Below are 21,894 nucleotides of genomic sequence, written 5' to 3' on the forward strand. Positions count from 1 at the left end.
CAGTAAAAGCACGAATAGCTGCAGGTATATATTGGTTCCCTTTTAAATAGAAGAATCGTTTGATTTGTGAGGTTGAGCATTTAGCTAAATTAATGGCATTATTTCTGTGATGTATCCAGGATAAGTTGTAATTAAAGGTAAGACCCAGGTATTTAAATGTATTGACCTGCTCTATTGGCACATTATCAATGGACCATTTTGAGGGATGCCAGCTTTTAGCAAAAACTAAAATTTTTGTTTTAGCATAATTAATTTGCAATTTATTATGTTTGCAATAATCAGCAAACGATTGCAAGTATCTTAATATACCAACCCTTGTGAAAGATAGAATGGCGGCATCGTCGGCGTAAAGTAACAGTGGGATTTTTAAATCTGCAATCTTGGGGGGATGAAATCTATTGTGTATATTTTAAAATGGTTCTTGGAGTCCCATTATGCAGTTCAGCCCATTACAGAGAACTTTTGAAACAGTACATCTGTCTTCCTGTTTGTATGAAGTTCCTACTCAATTTCTTCCAACCCTATTTACATGTGTGATGTGCCCTTCTGTTCTAGTAAAATTTAAGTTTTTGTTTAAAAACATATTCTATTTAACATTTGCTCAGACATTTCCCCTAGCATTGCCTAGGTGGAGGACAGGTAAAGCTAATTGGTGGTCCCATTTTTGGAAGCCTTATCATATGTAATCAAGACTTGTTCAAATGTTGCTCATAGTTTCACTTGTAATAAAAAGGGAAATGTTTTGAAAAGTTCTGAGATATAATTTTAGTGTTGCTTCATTAATTGGGTTTTGTATGTGATGCCCAGCTGATAATTACTCAATGACATTACAGTAAAGCATGTGTACCCTTGGGGGGGCATCAAGGTATATTTCTAACCCCTGGATCCACATCTAGATAATATGTTGATCCCAAGAACAGAGAAGTTGTTCATCTGTGGATTAGAAAAATAAAAAAACTCCTCCGTTTTGTATCATCTTAGCTGGACTATAGATATCTGATCTAGAGCATTATTGTTCATACACATATAGGAATCTCATTTGATAGACTGAGGTGTATTCAGTGTATAGAGTGTGTAGTAGTGTACCACCAGTCTTCCTATGCCAGTGGGAGGTGGGGTGATCTTGCTGAGTCCCATCAAGAAAGGTGGGCTATAAATGAAGTAAATAGATAAATACTAAGGAAAGGGAAGGAAGGGGGAATATCTGCTTCCACCAATGGAACAGTGATAGGATACAACCCAGTAAGATATTTAGAGAAAATCTTAATGTTTTCTAGGTTAATGCTATTCTGTTTCTTTCTTTTAAAAACAACAACCCCCAAACATTCCCCTGTGTTTTGCCTGGATAATTAAGTGATTCCTCCTACCCTGCCCCTTCCTTCCTGTCTGGTTCCAGGCCTCTAAAGAAGCAGCATGGCTTGAGTTTGGAGCAGGGTATCCAAAAGTCTCTGACCACCAAAATAAATAAATACTGAGTACTAGTCTATCTGAGTACTACCAGATACAATTTGCTAGGCCTCCAAAGTCACCTTGGTATAAAGAAAGGCTTAGTAGTGGTAGCATAAATATCAGTCCAAGAATCTGAGACCTTCTTTGGGTGTAGAACTTAAAAGAAGGGTGTTTCTGTAAGTTCTTTGCAGTACTTTCAACTATCCACGCTATTTCCATCCTCCATTGTATAACTTTGTACAGCAGGAATTTATCTTATTTAATATAACAAAGTGCTATGTACATTGATTGTACAAGAATTAATAATGCATAATGCCCTTGAGAAACAAAATTGGATAGGGATGGACAGATAAGAATGCTGGCTGCTTCCTAGTTCCTTCCCCTTGTCCTTTTACAAGACTATAAGGGATATATATATATATATTTTGCTGACATGTCACAGCTGACTTATGATGGTCCCACAGGGTTTTCAAGGTAAGAGACATTCAGAGGTGGTTTGCCATTGCCTGGAGAAGTGGTTAAGAGAGGTGGAGTGGTTAAGAGCGGTAGACTCTAATCTGGAGAGCTGGGTTTGATTCCCCACCCCTCCACATGAGCGGCAGACTCTAATCCGGAGAACCCTATTGGTTTCTCCACTCCTACACATGAAGCCTGCTGGGTGACTTTGGGCTAGTCATAGTTCTCTCTGAACTCTCTCAGCCCTACCTACCTCACAAGGTGTCTGTTGTGGGGAGAGGAAGGGAAGGCAATTGTAAGCCAGTTTGAGACTCCTTAAAGGTAGAGAAAATTGGGGTATAAAAACCAACTGTTGTTCTCTGCATAGTGACCCTGGTATTCCTTGGTGGTTTCCCATCTAATACTACCAGGGCCGACCCTGCTTAGCTTTTGAGATCAGGCTAGCCTGGGCCAACCAGGTCAGCACATGGGATGACTACAGACATACAAACTGCTTCAGCTTCATCCCTTTCCATGTGTGTGTGTATAGTGCCGTCAAGTTGCAGCTGACTTATGGTGATTGCAGCAAGGGGCTTTCAAGGCAAGTGAGAAGCAGAGGTGGTTTGCCATCGTCTTCTTCTGCAGAGTCTTCCTTGGTGGTCTCCCTTCCCAAGTACTGACTTTACTTTGCTTCCAAGATCTGACGAGATCAGGCTATATGCTGCCTTCCCTCCTCCCATCCCATATAGTAAGTAAGAGAATTATTCCCCTCTCAGTCAAGTACTTAAGCTTCATCTGCTCTCTTTGCTGCTACCACTCTGTTGTGGCAGGAACTGGAAGGAAGGGTTGTGTGCAGTGTGAATGACCATGTCTCAGTTGTACATTGGCATGCAGTTGATACTTAGTATAATCTGCACAGATCAGTTATGTATTTCCACATTGCCACTTTTCTCCAGTTGCAGGCACAGCCTTTGAGGAAGGCAAAGGATTTTCTCAAGCAAAGGGGCAGTGAGTGCATTTCATTGCCCATTGCTCAGCCTCCACTGTATATGTCCCCATTAGCTCCTGTACCTTTCCCCCCTTAGTCTGATGTAGCAGTTTGGTCAGGAAGCCAGTAAGGCATGGCCATAAACCACAATACTTCTCCGGGGCAAGAAGATGTAGGATGTGACCAGTCACTCCTAAAATGCCTATTCTATATGAAAATTTGAGAATGGTAGAGTACATGTTTAAAGATGAGATCCTTTTTTATCCAATTGAAGATTTCAGTCACTAGGGCTAGGAAGAGGCATAAGACATTAGAGAGCTGCCGCCAGTTAGAGTAGACAATGCTGGGTTATGTGGACCAGCATTCTGACTCACTGTAAAACAGTATCATATTTTTGTATTGAACACATGAAACTTCCTTATACTGAATCAGACCCTTGGTCCATCAAAGTCAGTATTGTCTGCTCAAACCAGCAGTGGCTCTCCAGGGTCTCAGGCAGAGGTCTTTCACATCACCTACTCGCCTAGTCCCTTTAACTGGAGATGCCGGGGATCGAACCTGGGACCTTCTGCATGCCAAGCAGATGCTCTACCACTGAGCCACAGCCCCTCCCCTTACTGTGCAATCTGGATTTTTCTTAGGGCTAATTCTTACAAGTGCAAGCTCATGGTGGTGGCTTTCTTTCTAGGTCCCTAGGGGGCTGCTGTAGCAAGAAGCTTATGTGACTTGGTTGCTCTAAGCTCAGTGATTTTGTCTATCACCTCCTTGTGAAAATGCATATGTAACCTCAGGTGGGGCCTCACATGACCTGCTCATCCCAAGCAGGAAGTTAACACAGGTTGATTAAAAAAGGAGTCCAGAAGTTGGGTGAGTCAGGACTTGTTTGTTTATTTACAACATTTCTCTTCTGCCTATCTGCCCAGAGGACCACCAAGGCATTGTTTTTGGGAACACCAGTGGAAAAACCCTCTAAGGAGTTCTCAACTTGTCTTGCCAGACTTTTCACTTTTGACTAGCTTCTTGTCATTATCCTTAAGTTAGGAAATTTATGCTGAAGTCCTGCCAGATTTTTACCTGGGAGGGTAAATCTCTTGCGTGACTGGCCTTGCCTGCTGAAGAATCCTGGCTATGCTGGCAGGGTGGGGAAACACGTTTACTGGTCTCTTGTAATGAAATGGCATTTCCTGGCACGCTACACCTAAAGGGACAAGCTGTCTCTTCTAGTATTTCTCTTTGCATCTGAGCTCAGGCCCCTTAGACAGGAAGGCTGGGATGCAATCGGAAACCAACCTCCTTACGGAGCTATCAGTGGATTCAGAAATGCAATACGAGCTCAGTTAGGGGGTGGGCTGAAAAGCTCTACAAGTGGTACATGTGAATTTAGCCTAAACCCACACTTACTACATTCCCTTCCTACTTCCGGCATTTGCTAGTTTCTTGCTTGTGTCTTGTAGTCGCCATTACTACTCCTATCCCTGTGGTAATCGAGTGACTTGAGAGGGGCAGGAATTCTTATGCAGCCACTGCACCAGCTTCAACTCTTGTCAATATTCATGAGGAATGGTGAGATGGGGTCTCATCACTTGGCAATATCATTAGGATGGAGTGACAAGTTTGGAGTTGAAGTATTCCTCTCTGCTAAACTGTGGCTATCCTGCATCCCCTTGAAATGAGCAGGTAAAAGGTAAAGGTAGTCCCCTGTGCAAGCACCCTGACCCATGGGGTGACATCACATCCCGATGTTTACTAGGCGACTATGTTTACGGGGTGCTTTGCCAGTGCCTTCCCCAGTTATCTACACTTTACCCCCAGCAAGCTGGGTACTCACTTTACCTACCTCGGAAGGATGGAAGGCTGAGTCAACCTTGAGCCGGCTACCTGAAATGAGCAGGGGCATATAATAAATTTACACTTAACCAGCTATTGGGAGGTTGGGAAGACATAAGTGGGTCTCACAATCTGTTTCTCTACTCAGAACCAAGTCCCATTATGTTCAATTGTTTTGACTCCCAGGTAAGTGCGCGTAAGCTTCTGGGCCATGAACACATGAAGCTGCCTTATACTGAATCAGACCCTTGGTCCATCAAAGTCAGTATTGTCTACTCAGACCAGCAGTGGTGCTCCAGGGTCTCAGGTAGAGGTCTTTCACATCATCTACTTGCCTAGTCCCTTTAATTGGAGATGCTGGGGATTGAACCTGGGACCTTCTGCATGCCAAGCAGATGCTCTAAAAACTGAGCCACAGCCCCTCCCCATACTACTTAAGACTCCAGGTCAGTGCACGCTGTTGGAATGCTGGCCCATTTAACCTCCAACTGCATCCAGCCTCCAAAACCAAATAGGGAAAATGCTAGGCTAGAAGTTTTTTCTTTCTAGAGGGAATTTTATAGGAAAGAACTGAATTGTGTGAACTCCTACTGTAGTCATAATTCAAGCCCTAAATGGCTTGGGACTAGGGTACCTCAAGGACCACCTTTTCCAGTATGAACTTCTGGCCTTTGTCAGGTCAGTTGAAGAGGCTCTACCCAATCCGTTGTCATAATGAGAAGGTCACTATGGACCTTCTCAGTCAGTCTGACTAGGCCTTCTTAGCAATGGCATCAACACTTCTCTGGAAACGTACATTTGGCCCCATCCCTTTCAAGATCCAAAAGAAGAGAAGACAAACGAAGTATATCCTTTTTTATGGGCTTTTGATTTGGATCAGCAACAATAACAGAGATATTCTGATGATTTTTTTTTCTAGGAATGCTGGATTTCTGGTTTATTCCACTCTTAACTGCTGCTGTTGTTGTTTTTAATAACACATTTGTGCTTTTAATGTTTTTATTGCAGGCTACTTGAGAGTGCTAGTGGATTTAAATATCAAAGAAAGTAATACAGCTCAGACAAAGTTTTACAGTCACACTGAGAACTAAGCTAAAGCTAACGCTGATTCCTAGAACATCTCCACGCTCCTCTTCATAGTGGTTTTCCTAGGATGTTCAATGCTACAGGGAAGTCTTCCAGAGGGAGCATTTCTACTGGTATTTTGTGCAGTGAATTTGGTGCAAATACAATAACCATTAGTAAAGGAAAGGCAGATGTGGCTGTGCTGTTCATCTTGCAAATTTACTGTTGTATTGTTTTTTTTTATCAATTCGCTGCTGCTTGTTGCTTTGTTAGCTGCATTAAGTCCAAGGAAATAAGGCAGGATATCAATATTTTAAATAAACATATGTAATATATTTTTATATAATTTTACTCTTACAACCCCCCTGCAAAGTAGGTTAAGTTGAAATATAGTATCTTAGGTAAAGCTAAAGTTTTGAGCAGTGGGGATAGGGAAGAAAGAGCTGAGTCTTGCTAACAGCGCAAATTTAATCTCAGTTTGGGTACCCCAGACTTATATTCCTGATGCCACCATTCACTGTCAGACTCTCATATTATGTAAGGCAAGATACCACGGCAAGGCCAGAGGCAAAGGGTGGCTTTGAAAAAGGAAGCACCCTGTCCACATCCACTTCCTGATGTTTGACTGCCTCCCCTCTCAAGTGGGAGGAATCTTGACTTGCTGCAAACCTGCCTAAAAGTACAGAATGCAAAGCAGCTGGCAACCTGAAGACATTTCACCTGTACACCTACTTGTACGTAAGTAGGAAGCAAGCCAGCTTGCCATTTGTTAAAGTCGTTTTAAAAAGAATGAGAGTAACATTAAAAGGGCACAACTCTGTTTAGGATTGCACTGGCTGTGAGAATGCTTATACAATGCTCTATTGAGTTTGGTTGGGGGGGATTGTGGGCTAAAAATGCTCTAAATACTATTCCATACAGAACTACAAAGAAAATCCCCATACATTCTATGCCATGCTTGTATCCCCAGTTTTGGAGGCCTGAAATGGGCGCCCCAGGCCATACCGGATGCCCAGGAGACCCTGATGTTTAAGGCTCTTGATTTAACATGCGGGTTTGCATCACCACCGAGAATCCCAAAATATTATTTGGAGTGCACATCCCGGGCTTGAATTCATCTCGTGCTGGTCAGCCGGGACTTTGAAGAAGCCCCCCGTCAGCTTTGATAAATCAGAATGATAATGTACAATTTTGGGGGGAATGGGAGGCTTGGAGTATGTACTGTGAAAATTATTTTTTAACGGGACTATTTAAAGGATACTCCTTATCTAATCCCTTATTCATACTTTTTATTAATTTTTATATTAGGTATTGATGTAATAATGTTGGATACGACAGGAACAGGTTAATTAAAATAATATTGCGATTAGTTCCATTAGCAAAAGTTTATACAATTTAATTTTAGATGGAAGAGGGAGAGGGGGAAGTCATTTGATTGTTAAACTAGAAGTATTACTTGCTTTTCTTTTTATTACTACTATTATATTGTTTCTGTTGCTATATTAAATGAAGAAAAATAAAAAAAATTATATATATATATAAAAAAGCAGAAGCCCCCGTCCGTCTCTCTGCCTCCCAAGCGGCTCTTCGCCGAGCCTTGTTTGGAAACGCGCGTCGCCGCTGCACCAGCAAGCCAGCCATTGAACTCTGCGGGCTCCAACCTGGCGGCCCTTCGGAGATCGCTCCATCCACGAGCGGCGAAACGCAGGCGGAGGAGCCAGCCCGGCTCTCAAGCGGCTGCAGCTCTTCACCTGCAGAGAAGATGCCCCACGCGTCAAGAGGTCCCGGGGGGGGGGGGCTCATCCCGCCGCTTGGCATGCTCCTGTTTTCAAGGCCGCCCACCAACGCGGCATAGCCGTGGCCAGACTCTGCCTCCGCAGCCTTCTCTGGTCTTAACCTTGGTTTCTAATGTTCACTACCTGCTCAAAATACAGGCCAGCGTGGGATTTCATGCTGGTCCTCGGCACGAACCCCCCTCCCCACCCCGCTAGCCATTCCTGGGCCCGTCGCCTGATTTTGGATCGGCTAAATTTACCCTGCGGGCTCTTTTTTCTGTCCATACCACTTATGCATAGGAGGTTTTGTCTTGGATTTGCCCCTCTAGATACAAATTTTCCCCCCAAAATAAGCCCCCCCCCCGTAGAGTTTCGAGAATCCAGATGGGGAAAATGTGCATCTAGAAAGCGGCAATAAAGGAAGCCACGGCCTTCAATTTGCAAGACCTGAGCAAGGCTGACAAAGATAGGACATTTTGGAGGACTTTCATTCATAGGGTCGCCATGAGTCGGAAGCGACTTGACGGCACTTAACACACACACACACACAGAAAGCGGCAAACCCAAGGCAAGACCTCCCATGCCAGAGGCAAAGGGTGGCCCCAGTTGCCAGAAACAACCCATCGGGGTGGATGGGGAGGGCTGGAAGGCAACAAACCCCAACCCCCTCTCCCCAGGTCCTGCCAACACGCCCAACAAATCGCGTCGACGCGCCTAAACACCGGAGTCGCGCCGTCTCCGCTACGAATTCGGGAGAGCGGCCCGTCTGCAGCCGCAGCTGCGAAGAAAGTCGCGATGAAATTAAGGCTGGCCGCCCCCATTGGCTCCCGTTCTGGGTGTTTTGCATACGCCCCGCCCCCTTTCCGCCTCCCTTGACTTCTCCGGCGGGTTTGGGGTTTGCGGACCAGTGCGGTGCGGTGCAGTGCAGGGGCGCGGAGGAGCAGGAGGCGGCGGCGGAGGGAGGGAGAGAGAGGCTGGAAGGGGCGCCGGCTGCTCCGGACGGCGAAGAAACAGCGGCGTCCGATGCGACTCCGCCGAGCTTCCTCCCGTCGAGGCGATCCAGGCTTCTCCTTTCTCGCGTGCGGACGTGCCAAAGCAAGAAGTAAAAAATACGCGCGCCAGAGGAGCAGCAGCAGCAGCAGCAGCAAACCTCCGCCGGTCCCTTCGGAATCCCTTTCCCCCACCCCCCTACTTTCTTCTTCTTCTTGTAAAGTTTCCTGCGGGTGCAGCATGAAGTGCAGCGATGGCAAGGAGAGGTAAGACGGTGGCGAGGACGCTGGAAGATCTGACCCTGGACTCTGGTTATGGTGGCGCCGCGGACTCGGTGGGGTCGTCCAACCTGTCCCTGTGCCGCTCCGATTCCCCCCACGCGCCTTCCCCCTATGGAGGCCGCGGCTGGCCGCCTCTAACTGGCTCCATGCACAGTCGCCACAACAGCTTCGACACCGTCAACACTGTCCTGGGGGAAGACGCCGAGGGGCTGGACTGCGCCGGGCAGCACTGCCCCCGCCTGCTGCCTGACCTTGACGAGGTCCCCTGGAGCCTGGCCGAGGTGGAGGCGCTCCTGCTCCCGCCGCCCCCGCGGGGCCTGGCCGCCGGGGCCACGGCCACCCTCGCCAGCTCCAGCAGCTCGGCCACCCTCAGCAGCAGCGGCGGCGGCCCCCCGGCCCAGGATGCGCTGGCGCGGCTGTCGGCGCTGGCCAGCCGGGCGCTGGTGCGGCTGGCGCGGGAGGCGCAGCGGCTGAGCCTGCGCTTCGCCAAGTGCACCAGGTACGAGGTGCAGAGCGCCATGGAGATCGTGCTGGGCTGGAGCCTGGCGGCCGGCTGCACGGCCGCCGCCCTGGGCGCCCTGTCCCTCTACAACATGGGCGGCGTTGACCGCTTCAGCCGCGGCAAGTCTCACCGCTGCGGCCTCACCTTCTCGGTGGGCCGCTTCTACCGCTGGATGGTGGACAGCCGCGTGGCCGTGCGCATCCACGAGCACGCCGCCATCTACCTGGCCGCCGGCCTGGAGCACCTCTTCCGAGAGGTCTACGCGCGGAGCCTGCAGCTGGACGCCGCGGCCCGCCCCCACCAGCACCCCCACCCGCCCCACCACCCCCACCACCAGACACAACCACCACAACAACAAGCCCCGCCGCCGCCACCCCACCAGAGGGGCTCCGGCGCCCCCTCTGCCGCGGGGCCGCCTCCTGCTGCTGCTGCTGCCCCGCCGCCGCCGCCCCCTGCTCCGGGGGCCGCCGACAAGGACCGGGCGAGCAACGGCGGCGGCGGCAGCAACCACGCCGGCCCCGAGGCGCCCAGGCTGACGCTGGAGTCCCTGGAGCAGGCGGTCAACAACGACTCGGAGCTGTGGGGGCTGCTGCAGCCCTACCAGCACCTCGTCTGCGGGAAAAACGCCAGCGGTGAGTCAGGCGGGCGCTGCGCAAGGCCCTGCCCACCTGTTGGGGCGGGCGGGGTGTCTGGCTGCAGCCGCTCCTCTGCGCCGCGGAAGGGAGACGCGGGTGGGTGCTCGTGGCCGATTGCAAGAGGCTGGGCATGCTTGGCTGATTGTGGGACGGCTGAGTGCCCTCACTGAACAGTGGAGCCAGGGCATGCACGTTGCCCTCGCCAAGCTTAGGGCTGCCTTCACGGGATGGCATTTCTTGAGGAATGCTGGAGTTATTCAGGAAGGCCGTGCAACCACAACATCCAATTCATGCTAGTGCTAAATCAACAAAATGCATTGATTTGGCCGCTTCTTACCTGAGGAACGTCAAGGGCGGGGATGAACTTACCAGCTCCTCCCTCCCTTTGCAGGGCTTCTGTGTTGCGGGACAGGTTCCCGTCTATCGTTGAAGTTCCATGCAGGGGGGCATGATGCACTTGTTGAATTTCTGTTTGAAAGCAACTTTTCAATAGGGTCTCCACTTTTTATCTGCTGCCTAGTGATGGTGGCAGCATAAAAGTTATGTATATTTCATAAAGAGAATAGGGTTGTCGTTTGTTGCACCATTGTTTGTATTAGCTGGCGTTTACTGCATTGTCCTCTGCTTCTTGCAATCCAGTTTTTTTAAATTGTTAATAGAATGTTGTATACTTCTTTATTGCACCCTTTTTCTAATTTTGTAATCTGCCTTCAGTATCAGGGAGAAAGACAGACTACAAACAACAGTAAAATTCAGTGTTCCATCAGTTGTGCTGGTGGGGAAATGGTGTACCGTGGGTGTCTACACTGAGTTGCTGTGTATGATTGTAGCTTCTGTCTGCCCAATCGTAGCAATGCTGGAGAGGCCTGGATGTGCCCATTGTTGTGGATAACCGTCTCCTGTGGAGATGGTTGTACATTTTGGAAAGGTGTTGGTCTGCTCCTGTTGGAGACTGTTGGGGAGGCTGCATCAGATGTCCCTGATGGAGCTAGTTACATACATGCACCAACAGTCGTCTTCAGTGGAGGGAGGTGTCCTGTTAAGGAGAGGGAGGTTGTGTACTGTGCTGATATGTTGCACAGGACTGAGGGTTATATGCCACGGCCACTCATTCCTTGGACAGGGTATGTAATGCCTCCCATTATATCTGTAGTGGACACAGTTGTACTTTTACTGCTTGTATGGTGAAAAGGTATACTCGGTTGTCCAACTGTAGTGCCAATGAGAGCTGCACATTGAAAGTATTGGGGAAAGGTTGTATCTTGTCCTGCTTGTGGTGTGGACAGTGAAGAGCACTGGGCCTTTGTAACCCAGTTGTGGGTGGTTGCCCCCGTGTAACGTAGGAGCACTTGAGATGGATTTTCATTCTATTGCCATTTCTCAGGAGGACTATTTCTTATACCTTTGAGACCATTGGGAATATACCTGCCCTGTGCTCACTTCAGCATCTCATTCTTCCCTTCTATGCTTCTTGTATCCTTTTGTTCACATTGTCTCATATCATCCAATGCCCACCCATCCCCAAACCTGACTGGCTTTGCATAATACATGAGTAGCTTTTCAGCTTGTCTGTTGCCCCAAATTCTAACAGGCTTTGCACTTTTCCCAGGTGTGCAGCAGCCAGTCAGGTTTTGCCCAGTCTCCAAGGTTGAGGGCTGCTGGGTCCAATCAGGGTGAAGGTATTGACTCCCTGTCTATCCGGGTTTTCTGTCAAATGACTGCAAGATACTTTCAGCGATTGTCCATGGATCTTCGATATTATGGATGCTCTTAATTGATGGATGATCTCTCTTCACAAAGGAAGAAATTGTTTGCTTCCTCTGTTTATGAGTTCTCCGGCTGTAGAGGCCACTGCATCCCATATCAGATGGGTATGGGAGGGAGCATTTCCCCACACTTGTATGATAACAGTAGTGCACAGAGGACCAACAACGCACTTCAATAAAGAGTGTGTCCCTTTACGAGTGATACAGAAAACCCATGATGATTGAAATGTAGATGTAAATTTGTCTTCATGTGTAGCCCTCATCTGTTCTTAAAACCTGGATTCATGCTCTTTCAGAATTGCTTGACAGTTAATTCACATGTGTCACAGATTGCTCAACAGAGGCTAAAGTCACTTGTGAAAATCTCTTCTAGTTTCCAGGAAACTGTTCAAAGCAGAAGTCAACCACTGCTTTCTTTTTCTCTTTTGCTCAGTGGCTCAGCTACTACTCCCCTTGGGCCGAACTGTGGCTGCCTTCAGGACTGGCCATCAGGTTCTTTATTTTAAAAAAACTTCTGCCTCCTGCCCTGTCTTATCTGGCCTCCTGGATTCCTCCTCATTCTGTTAAGGAGAACAGGAGAGGGTGCGTGGGATCACTGCTTTTTCATTTAGCCTTTAAAAGTCTCCTTTCATTTTTTATTTTTTTACCTTGATGCAGTTTTTAAAGAATACAAAAGAGGCTGAGAATCTGGTATTAACATCAGTCTCACTGTTGAATTTGGACTCTCTGTGCACCACCCGCTTCCCCACTAATCCCCAGACATCTGTGTTCAAAGCACTGTGCTCTGGGGTATTCATAAGGCTTTAATCATGCACATCTAGGGATGTGAACAGGAGAGAGAGGGGGAAATCATGCTTTCTTCTTGTGTGTCTCCCAAAATGATGGGGGGGGGGGGGAGACAGCGGCAGTTTCAGGTATTAATGCCTTGTTCTTTTTGTGGGTATATTGTGTTTGGATGAAAATCTTCTCTTTTGGGACTGCAGTAGATTGTGACAGGGAAGAAAGGTGAAGGGATTGGGGAGAGACAGATTTGGGGGCATCTCTGGGCATTGTTTGCAATAACATCTGCAACGAACTTCACAATTGAGTGCTTCGCTGTGTGGCTCCATTTTGTCTCTCTTCCTCTCTGTGTGTATTTTTGTAGAGGCTGCTCATATGGTAGAGCTGCATATTATACACGCATACTTCAAAAGCGTTCATTTTTCCACAGGAAATGGTAGATGTGTAACTGAAGCTGAGAGAGAGAAAAGAAATAAAACTTAGTTATATGCAGTGGCTTGGCCAGCTACAGGCTGTGTTGTGGGAGCAGTGAAATGCAGTCTTTTGCTGGGGAGATTTCTTTCATGTCACTGCTTGTTTACTGAAAGCTTGAGGCAGAAGAGGCAACCAAGATGATGCATCACCTTCCCTGGGACAGGTTTTTATAAGGTGTCTAGCAACAATCGTAATGCCTCTCCTCCCTACACACAAATCCTGAAATCCTCAGAGTGGCAAATGCATTATGTTTTCCAGACCCATGCAAAAGCCCAGGTAAAAATGGGAGCAAGGCTGCAGTAACGTTCGACAGAATCCAACTCTGCTTGTGTATTTTATGACTCTCCTTCTCTGTGAGATACACCACTCAGTTATAGCCTCACAAGCAAAAGGAGATGAGATGCGGAATGCTGAAATCAAGGAAACCAAATTAAAGCCCCTGCCTGGCTCCGTTAGTTTGCAGCCTAGAGGGTATCTTTATGTCACCTGTTATTCTAAGACACCCTTCAAGGTCACAAAATAATATTTTGTAAGGGGTGCTGGTGGTAGAATTGTGGTTCATACTTAAGCACGTCCTTGAATGATGTGTTTGTAGTTTCTTCTGGCTTTTATTTCACAATATTTGGATAGACTTCAATGGATCTTTGTAGCTGTAGACTGAATCCACTAATGAATCTCAAAGCGTGCATTGTTGCATTTCTTCCACTGATCTTTTGTCTCAGCCCTCTTTTTTATTTATCTCGCTGTTGAATATAGCAAAAGATCCATGGAGCAAGAACTTGCCTTTAGCTTGTACTATGTGTCTGTGTGTAGTGCTATTGTATAGTATATAAAAAAGCAGCCTTTGCCAGTTTCCTTCTGGGTTCCATTCAAGGTATTGGTCTTTAATATCTTTACAATCTGGGGCTCCCATATCTGATGGACCACCTCTCCTGGAATAAATCCAAGTATCTTCTCAGTGCTGCCCAAAAATTCCCTATCATAAGAATATAAGAACATAAGAACGGCCATGCTGGATCAGACCAAGGCCCATCAAGTCCAGCAGTCTGTTCACACAGTGGCCAACCAGGGCCTTGGTCTGATCCAGCAGGGCTTTTCTTATGTTCTTAAGTTCTCAGTGGCCCGGTACAAATTCACCAATGGATGTTTTAGCCCCCCCCCTCCACTCAGTTGTGCCCCTCTGTGATTTTGCTTTCTTCCCATGTTAATAAATACCTGTTTATCTAGAGAATGTTTGCATCTTCTCTCTAGGGTCCCCCCGGCCTCTGGTGGAGGATCTGTAGGTTGGGATGCCAGATCCAGACTCCTGGAGATTTGGGGATGATGCCTGGGGAGGACAGGGACCTCCATGGGGCACAATGCCATAGAGTCTGCCCTCCAAAGCATCCCTTTTCTCCAGGGGGACTGATCTCTTTAGTCTGGAGATGAGTTGTAATTCTGAGGGATCCCCATATGGAGGCTGTAATCCCTACTTCTCTCCAGGGAATCTGCACTCAACAAATAAAACTATCATTCATTCATACGGGGAAAAGTAAAGCACTGCACCTACAGATAGTATTGTTAGGCAAAACTTTCCCCCCACTTTGACAAAGGGTGGCCGGAACATTGCTGACTGAGAATGGCTTCAGTTATGAACATTTGGGTGAAGTTTGAGGGAGGAAAGTAGAAGAGGTGTATTGGGGATGGAGGTGGAAGTTTTCACCCTTCTGTCAAACTTGTAAAAAGTAATTACATGTAACAAGTAATTAATAATCATAGCCCACTTCACACAAAAGTCACTGGTATCGACATCTGTTGATCACAATGGATCAGGGATGCATTCTTTGTATCTCTGCTGTAACTTTCTGCTACTATAAAATGAATTGCCAGGGTTGTGCTAGGTGCCCAGATAACTAACAGCTGTGTATATGCTTAATCTTCCGTAACGGCTATACAGATCAGTAGCTTGCTCATGCAAACAAGACTTGAGCAAGTGCTGAGGGTGCTTCAGGGCTTGCAACTTCTTTTTTCAACCCCTGGGGGTTCCAGCAACTGAGGTAGATAAATAGGGAAGATTAATCTAAAAGGGGGTGGGAAATAATAGCTGGATCTAGGGTTGCCAGGCATCTGGGAGGAGGTTTGGGGGTGGGGACATGGGGGGGAGGGGACTGAGACCTCCTGTGCTTTGCTGCGTCACTTCCAGGAAAAACCCAGAAGTGACGTAGGGTAGCTGTGTGTTGCTTTCCATAAGAACATAAGAAAAGCCATGCTGGACCAGACCAAGGCCCATCAAGTCCAGCTGTCTGTTCACACAGTGGCCAACCACATGCCTCTGGGAAGCCCCCAAACAAGACAACTGCAGTAGCACCATGCTGCCTGTGTTCCACAGCACCTAATATATTTGGCATGTTTTTCCCCCAGTTTTCTCTGAGAGCGATGGTGGGCCAAGAGGAGGCCTGGCAGCTGTATAGTTCAAATGATGAGTCTAATGTTGCCAACTCTGGGTTGGGGAATTCCTGAAGATTTGGGGGGTGGAGCCTAGGGAGAGTGTGGTGTGGGGAGGGACTTCAGCAGGGTATAATACCACAGAGTCCACCCTCCGAAACCGCCATTTTCTCCAGGAAAATTGATCTCTAAGAACATAAGAGTAGTTGTCAGTGGCATTTCGTCTGAATGGAGAGAGGTGTCCACTGGGGTGCCACAGGGTTTGGTTCTGGGTCTGGTGCTGTTCAGAATTTTTATAAATGATCTGGATGATGGTGTGGAGGGAGTACACATTAAATTTGCAGATGACACCAAATTGGGAGGAGCAGTGAACACACCAGAAGATAGAGACAGAATTCAATGAGATCTGAGCACACTGGAAAAGTGTGGGCAGATGTGAATAGGATGCAATTCAATAAGGATAAGTGCTGAGTTCTACATCTGGGTAACAGAAATGAGGGACATGCATACTGGATGGGGGATACATTTCTGGGTAGCAGTGTGTATGAACAAGATCTTGGGGTACAGGTGGACCATAAGTTAAATGTGAGCCACCAGTGTGATGCAGCGACAAAAAAAGCTAATGTGATCTTGGGTGCATCAACCAAGGCATAACATCCACATCTAGTCCAACCCCCTGCACAGTGCAGGAAATTCACCACTACTTCCCCCCACACCCCTACTCCCCCCCCACACCCCTACTCCACACCCAGAAGACGGGGGGGGGGGAAAAAAACCCAAAACCTCCAGGAGTATTGTGTGCAGTTCGGGAGGCCTCACTTCAAAAAGGATGTGGATAGAATGGAGCGGGTGCAGAGGAGAGCAACGAGGATCATCAGGGGCCTGGAGACCAAGACCTGTGAGGAAAGGCTGAGGGAGTTGGCAATGTTTAGTCTGGAGAAGAGGATTTTGAGGGGAGACATGGTTGCTCTCTTTAAGTATTTGAAAGTCTGTCACTTAGAGGAGGGCAGGGAGCTGTTCCTGTTGGCAGCAGAGGATAGAACTCTCAATAATGGGTTTAAATTGCATGTGGAACAATATCAGCTGGATATTAGGAAAAAACTTTTTCAGTAAGAGTTGTTTGACAGTGGAATCAGCTACCTAGGAAGGTGGTAAGCTCCCCCTCACTGGCTGTCTTTAAGCAGAGGCTGGACAAACACTTGTCAGGGATGCTCTAGGCTGATCCTGCATTAAGCAAGGGGTTGGACTAGATGGCCTGTATGGCCCCTTCCCATTCTATGATTCTAAGAAAAGCTATGCTGGATCAGACCAAGTCCAGCAGTCTGATCACACAGTGGCCAACCAGGTGCCTCTAGGAAGCCCCCAAACAAGACAACTGCAGCAGCATTATCCTGCCTGTGTTGCAAAGCACCTGATATAATAGGCATGGTTCTCTGATCCTGGAGAGAGTAGGTATGCATCATGACTAGTATCCATTTTTACTAGTAGCTAAGAATAGCTCTAGTCTCCATGAACACGTCCACTCCCCTCTTCAAGTCTTCCTGGTTGGCAGCCATCACCACATCCTGGGGCAGGGAGTTCCACAATATAAGTATGCATCCTTGCTCAAAGTGGCTTACAATTAAAAACCACAATGTTAAAACACAAGCAGGTGAGCTGTATGAAATAAAGGACAGGGTGAAGGAGGAGTGCAGAGAATTTTTAGTGACTGCACCTGGGAGGCTGGTTAATGTAGAGGAGGAGACAGCAGTGAGTCTTGATGAACTGCCTACATTTGTTGAAACTGTGACCAACTAGCTTTCAGGTGAAATAGACTGAAATGCTGATTTGGTATGGGACTCGCACTGTTACTGATGTTGGTATTGACAAGGGAGACTGCACTGCCTGCAGTAACATTGCACATCTGTTCTGCACATATGCTGAGGAGATACATTTTTGGTGTTTGCTTGACTAACCATGCATTCCTAAGGAGTGTTACTCCAATCGAAGCCCATTCATTTCAGTGGGCTTAGACCGGAGTAACTCTCCTTGGGAATGCACTGTTCGTCACGTGGAAGTCAAATGTGACAGAAAGGTACAGGCTTTGACGACGGGCTAGTGAGGACACGCAGAGACACAAGGGCTAATTGTTCTCAGTGCATGTATTTTGCAGTGCCCTAGTTCTGTCATTCCTTTAGTTAACAGTATTGTCTGCAAATTTTAGATTGAGGGATATGTATTAATGACTGCATCCCACTGCAGGATGAAGTCATTATGGACTGGAAAATGTCTTGGCCCAGATTTGTTCCTGCTCTGGATATCTGTTGATGTGAGAAGTAGAAGAGGGTTCCTAGCTGTGAGTCATGCTTTGCTAGCCCATGTGCTGGTAGCTCTTCAAAAGGAGGGAGGGACGTACTGCCTAACATCTTCCAAGGCTGTTGCATACTTTTCAGAAGACTCAGTTTTCAAACTCCTGACATTTATTACCAGTAATGTCTTCCATTATGTTTCAGTGCTTTGGAGCATTTAACATTCATTTAACATCAGTAGTGGGATAGGTGCTGTAAAATGCGCCACTTTGACCTCTTGTTTTCTTATTGCCCCCCCCCCCAGCCCCCAATATTTATAGCATTAGTGCCTTTGGTCTGAGTCAAGTCAAACTTTACAGTTCAGTAAGAACTTTGGCTGCCAACACTATCTTATGCATGGATCAGAGGAGCATGCTGAATATATTAGGTGAACTGGAACACAGGCAGGGCAATGCTGCTGCAGTCGTCTTGTTTGGGGGCTTCCTAGAGGCGCCTGGTTGGCCACTGTATGAACAGACTGCTGGGCTTGATGGGCCTTGGTCTGATCCAGCATGGCTTTTCTTACTCAGAAGGAAGTCCTAGTGAATTCAGTTGGGCTTACTCCCAAGCAAGTGTACATATCTCTGCTGTCTGAGCAAAGTTGGTGGAATTGGACTTGTTAATTTGCAGTTTCTTTTGCTTTGTTTTTCTTGCCTGGTATTGCCCATATAATATGTGGTGATCTTGTGTTACTAGGTTTTTGGTTTGCTAAAGTTAAATAGGTCTGAGGCAGGCTGGGAGGCTGCATTGTTAAGGTGCTGGGTGCTTCCAAAAGGCAAAGTGTGTTGTAAATGTAATGATAATACTTCCTTATCTGTTGACCTATGTTAGCAGTTTTGTAGAAATCTAAGCTTAGGCTAGAGAATAGTGCCATGATGATTATTTACAAGCATCTCCTTGGGATGATCTCCCCTTGGGTACTTCAGAATTCTGTAGTATTTTTGAATGCTCTTGGGGATTGTTCGAGAAATGGCATCAATGACTCCGCAGATGCAATAGAATGTGGGGTTATCAGGAGCGATTAAGAGGATTATTCCTTAGTGCCTTCTCCCCTGCCTCATAGATCTGTTGCCCCCCAGCTATATAGGATTGCTGAGGAATTCAAAGTTAATAGAGAAATGAAGCTAAGCAGGATCAGGCATGCTTAGTACTTTGATTGGGAGACCACCAAGGAAGTCTAGGCTTGCTATGCAGAGGAAGGAAATGAGAAATCCACCTCTGAACATCTCTTGAAGTGGAACTTCATGGGGTTGCCATAAGTTGGTTGTGACTTGGCGGTACTACTACTAAAAGAAGTAGAGTTGGTTTTTATATGCCAACTTTCCCTACCACTTAAGGGAGACTCAAACCGGCTTACAATCACCTCCCCCTCCCCACAACAGACACCCTGTGAGGTAGGTGGGGCTGAGAGAGAGCTCTAACAGAGCTGTGACTAGCCCAACGTCCCCCAGCTGGCTTCGTGTGTAGGAGTGGGGAAACAAACCCAGTTCACCAGATTAGCCTCCGCCGCTCATGTGGAGGAGTGGGGGATCAAACACGGTTCTCCAGATCAGACTCCACCGCTCCAAACCACCGCTCTTAACCACTACACCACGCTGGCTCCCTACTACTAGTCCTACTACTAGGCAGATGACTGATGGTGGAGGAAAATTGTCACTGACATTGACTGAGCATGTTACAGAGACCAGTTGGGAGCCTTTAGGTGATGGTGATGGTGGTGAATTAACGTGCCAAGAAGAATCAGGCCTGCTGAATTGCATCCAACTGAAACTCTTTCATGTGTTCGTGTGATGTGGTAACACCTAGATGCCAATCCAGTGGCTTGTTCTGACAAACTTGTGCAACTTTTTGCTGATAAAGTCACTCACTTTCAGTCTGGCAGACTCCACTCTAAATGCTGGAGCGATATCAAGGGTGTCTGATGTGTCCACGTGTCATTTTTTTAATGGATTGTTTTGGATTGATTGCCTTGTCAGACAGGCTACTGTGGGTTATGAAGGCTGCGGGTACTGTGGGTTTACACGTTGGATCTCTGTACATTGTAGCTTGTAAAGACAGCCAAGAGGAATTCGGGGATGGCTGTTCAAAATGATTAATACCTTAAAGTCTCGCAGTGAATAACCATCAGTTGTTTTTTTTAAAGGCAGTAATCCACCTGGTGTTGAAGAATCCAACTTTGGACATTAAGGAAATTGTCAGTTTTAGACCTGTTCTAATGCTTCCTTTTTCTGGGCAAGGTCATGGAGCATCTGGTGGTAGAACTGTTGTAGCATTACTTGAATGAAACCTCCTTGACCCTTTTCCAGTCTGCCTTCAGATCTGATCGTGGTATGAATGCAGTCTTAGTAGCCCTGGTGGAAAACTTGGGTGAAGAGTTTAGGAGTTTTATTAGATTCTGGCTTATTATTTGATAAACATATTATTGCTGTAGCCCAAAATGCAGGGTTTTTTTAAATATACATTTGGCGTGGAGACAGCTGTGCTTGGTAGGTCAGACCTTGCCATGCTGATCCATGTGTATCAGTAAGATCTAGTCTTGGCTACTGCAGTTTGCATTACATGGGCCTGCCCTTGAAGACAATTCAGAAACTTCAGCCAGTACAAAATGTGGTTTGGTTTATAACTGAGACTGGGATAGATAACACACTGGGCACTTTCACACATGCCGAATTATGCACTTTCAATCCACTTTCAATGCACTTTGAAGCTGGATTTTACTGTGTGAAAGGGCAAAATCCACTTGCAAACGATCGTTAAAGTGGATTGAAAGTGCATTATTTGGCATGTGTGAAAGTGCCCACTCTGTGTTTCTGCAACTGTACTGGCTTCTGATTTGCTATCAGATTCAGTTCAAGGTGCTGTTTTTGACATATATGTCTTTCAAAATAGAATATTGTGCTTCAAGCATTGTTACTTAGAATGAATGTTAAAACAGTTGGTCTAGATCTAATATCCTGTGCCCTAAATCCATTATGTCTTGCCTTAGCCTCAACTGATAAAGAAAGCAGTTTATCTGCATCTTCCTTATAAGAACTTTCTAAATATTTGGACAATATTACACTTTCTTCTGTCTCCCAGTGTTTTATCTGTGCTGTGTAGAGATGTAGATCCTTTAACCTTCAGTATTGCAATACAAGTTCTAAATCTTTTATCATGTTTATTGCTTTTCCCCAGGTTTTGTGTGTGTGTGTGTATTTTGTTAAGCTGTGCTGCCTAATGCTGAACACATACTCCAGATTTAACATGTTTTAAAATGTCCATGCTCCTCATTGCTGTGTTTAAGGTAGAAGAGTAAATTTAAACATCACCATTTTACTCTGTGTGTAAATTCTGAGCTTTTACCTAACCTTTTAACAAGTTTTGTTGTTTTTATCTTAACATGCAAAGGGTTCTTCAGTCTTACCACTTGGGTTTTGCAGAGCTTTTTCTTAGAGTGGTTTATGCATTGAAAAGATGGGATTTCAGTGGGTGCAGCTCTTAGCTTCGTGTAACAAAGGGTACTTGCTGCAATTTCCTCATATGTACAGTTTCCTGATGGTACAGGAGCTCTTCTGCATGTGGTCACTGTACTTATTGCAGTGGAGTGATTTCACAAGACAGTTTTCTGTGATCTTTTGCACTGTGTTTATGGTGGTATCGGGAGTCTTTTTGAGGCGGAACGCGCAGTCTAGAAAACATTTTAAATAATTTAAGGAAGTTAAGAGTTTATTGTATTATTACATTGCAACACTTGATACATTAATGTGCTCTTGTTATTGCAATACTAGCAAAATATATTTAAAATTGTGGGAAACAAGGTTTCAACAGGGACTGTGGATTTCCTCTTGCACAATAAAACCGAATGGAAGAAGTGAAGATGAACCCCTTCAATATGCAGATTCCACCAAGGCATTTAAAAAGAAATGAAAGCAAATCCTTTTCAATGCTTGCTGTTGTCCAGTGGGCATATTTTTAAGTGGACTGTTGCCAGTGAACGCACATGCTCTTAAAATAAGCCAGTGTTTTGTTTCTAGGTTTCCAAAGTCTGCTTTGACTGTAGCCCTTGTTATATCAAAGATGCATTACCTTTTTGTTGTTGCTATTGTTGGTGATGACTAAGTTATTTTTTGCATTAAATTGTATTAATACCTGTTCTTCTCCTTAATGGGTATTTAAACATTATGCAAGGTTGTTCCC

The 21,894-nt window shown here is 46.3% G+C and overlaps 1 protein-coding gene across 4 annotated transcripts in view; it reads left to right on the plus strand.

Annotated features, from left to right (window-relative positions):
- Positions 1-8,782: 8,782 nt before the first annotated feature.
- ABTB3 (ankyrin repeat and BTB domain containing 3) overlaps positions 8,783-21,894 on the plus strand; it is a 254,327-nt gene continuing 241,215 nt past the window's right edge. For 2 of the 4 annotated variants that reach the window (XM_056846053.1, XM_056846054.1), the window contains exons 1-2: positions 8,783-9,111; positions 9,160-9,944. In XM_056846053.1, the coding sequence (XP_056702031.1) occupies positions 8,783-9,111; positions 9,160-9,944 (1,114 nt within the window). Of the gene's footprint in view, positions 9,945-21,894 lie in introns of all 4 variants that reach the window. The other 2 variants (XM_056846052.1, XM_056846051.1) reach the window with 1 other exon arrangement.

This window comes from Euleptes europaea, chromosome 3, assembly GCF_029931775.1.
Source record: "Euleptes europaea isolate rEulEur1 chromosome 3, rEulEur1.hap1, whole genome shotgun sequence".
Taxonomy (NCBI): Eukaryota; Metazoa; Chordata; class Lepidosauria; order Squamata; family Sphaerodactylidae; genus Euleptes; species Euleptes europaea.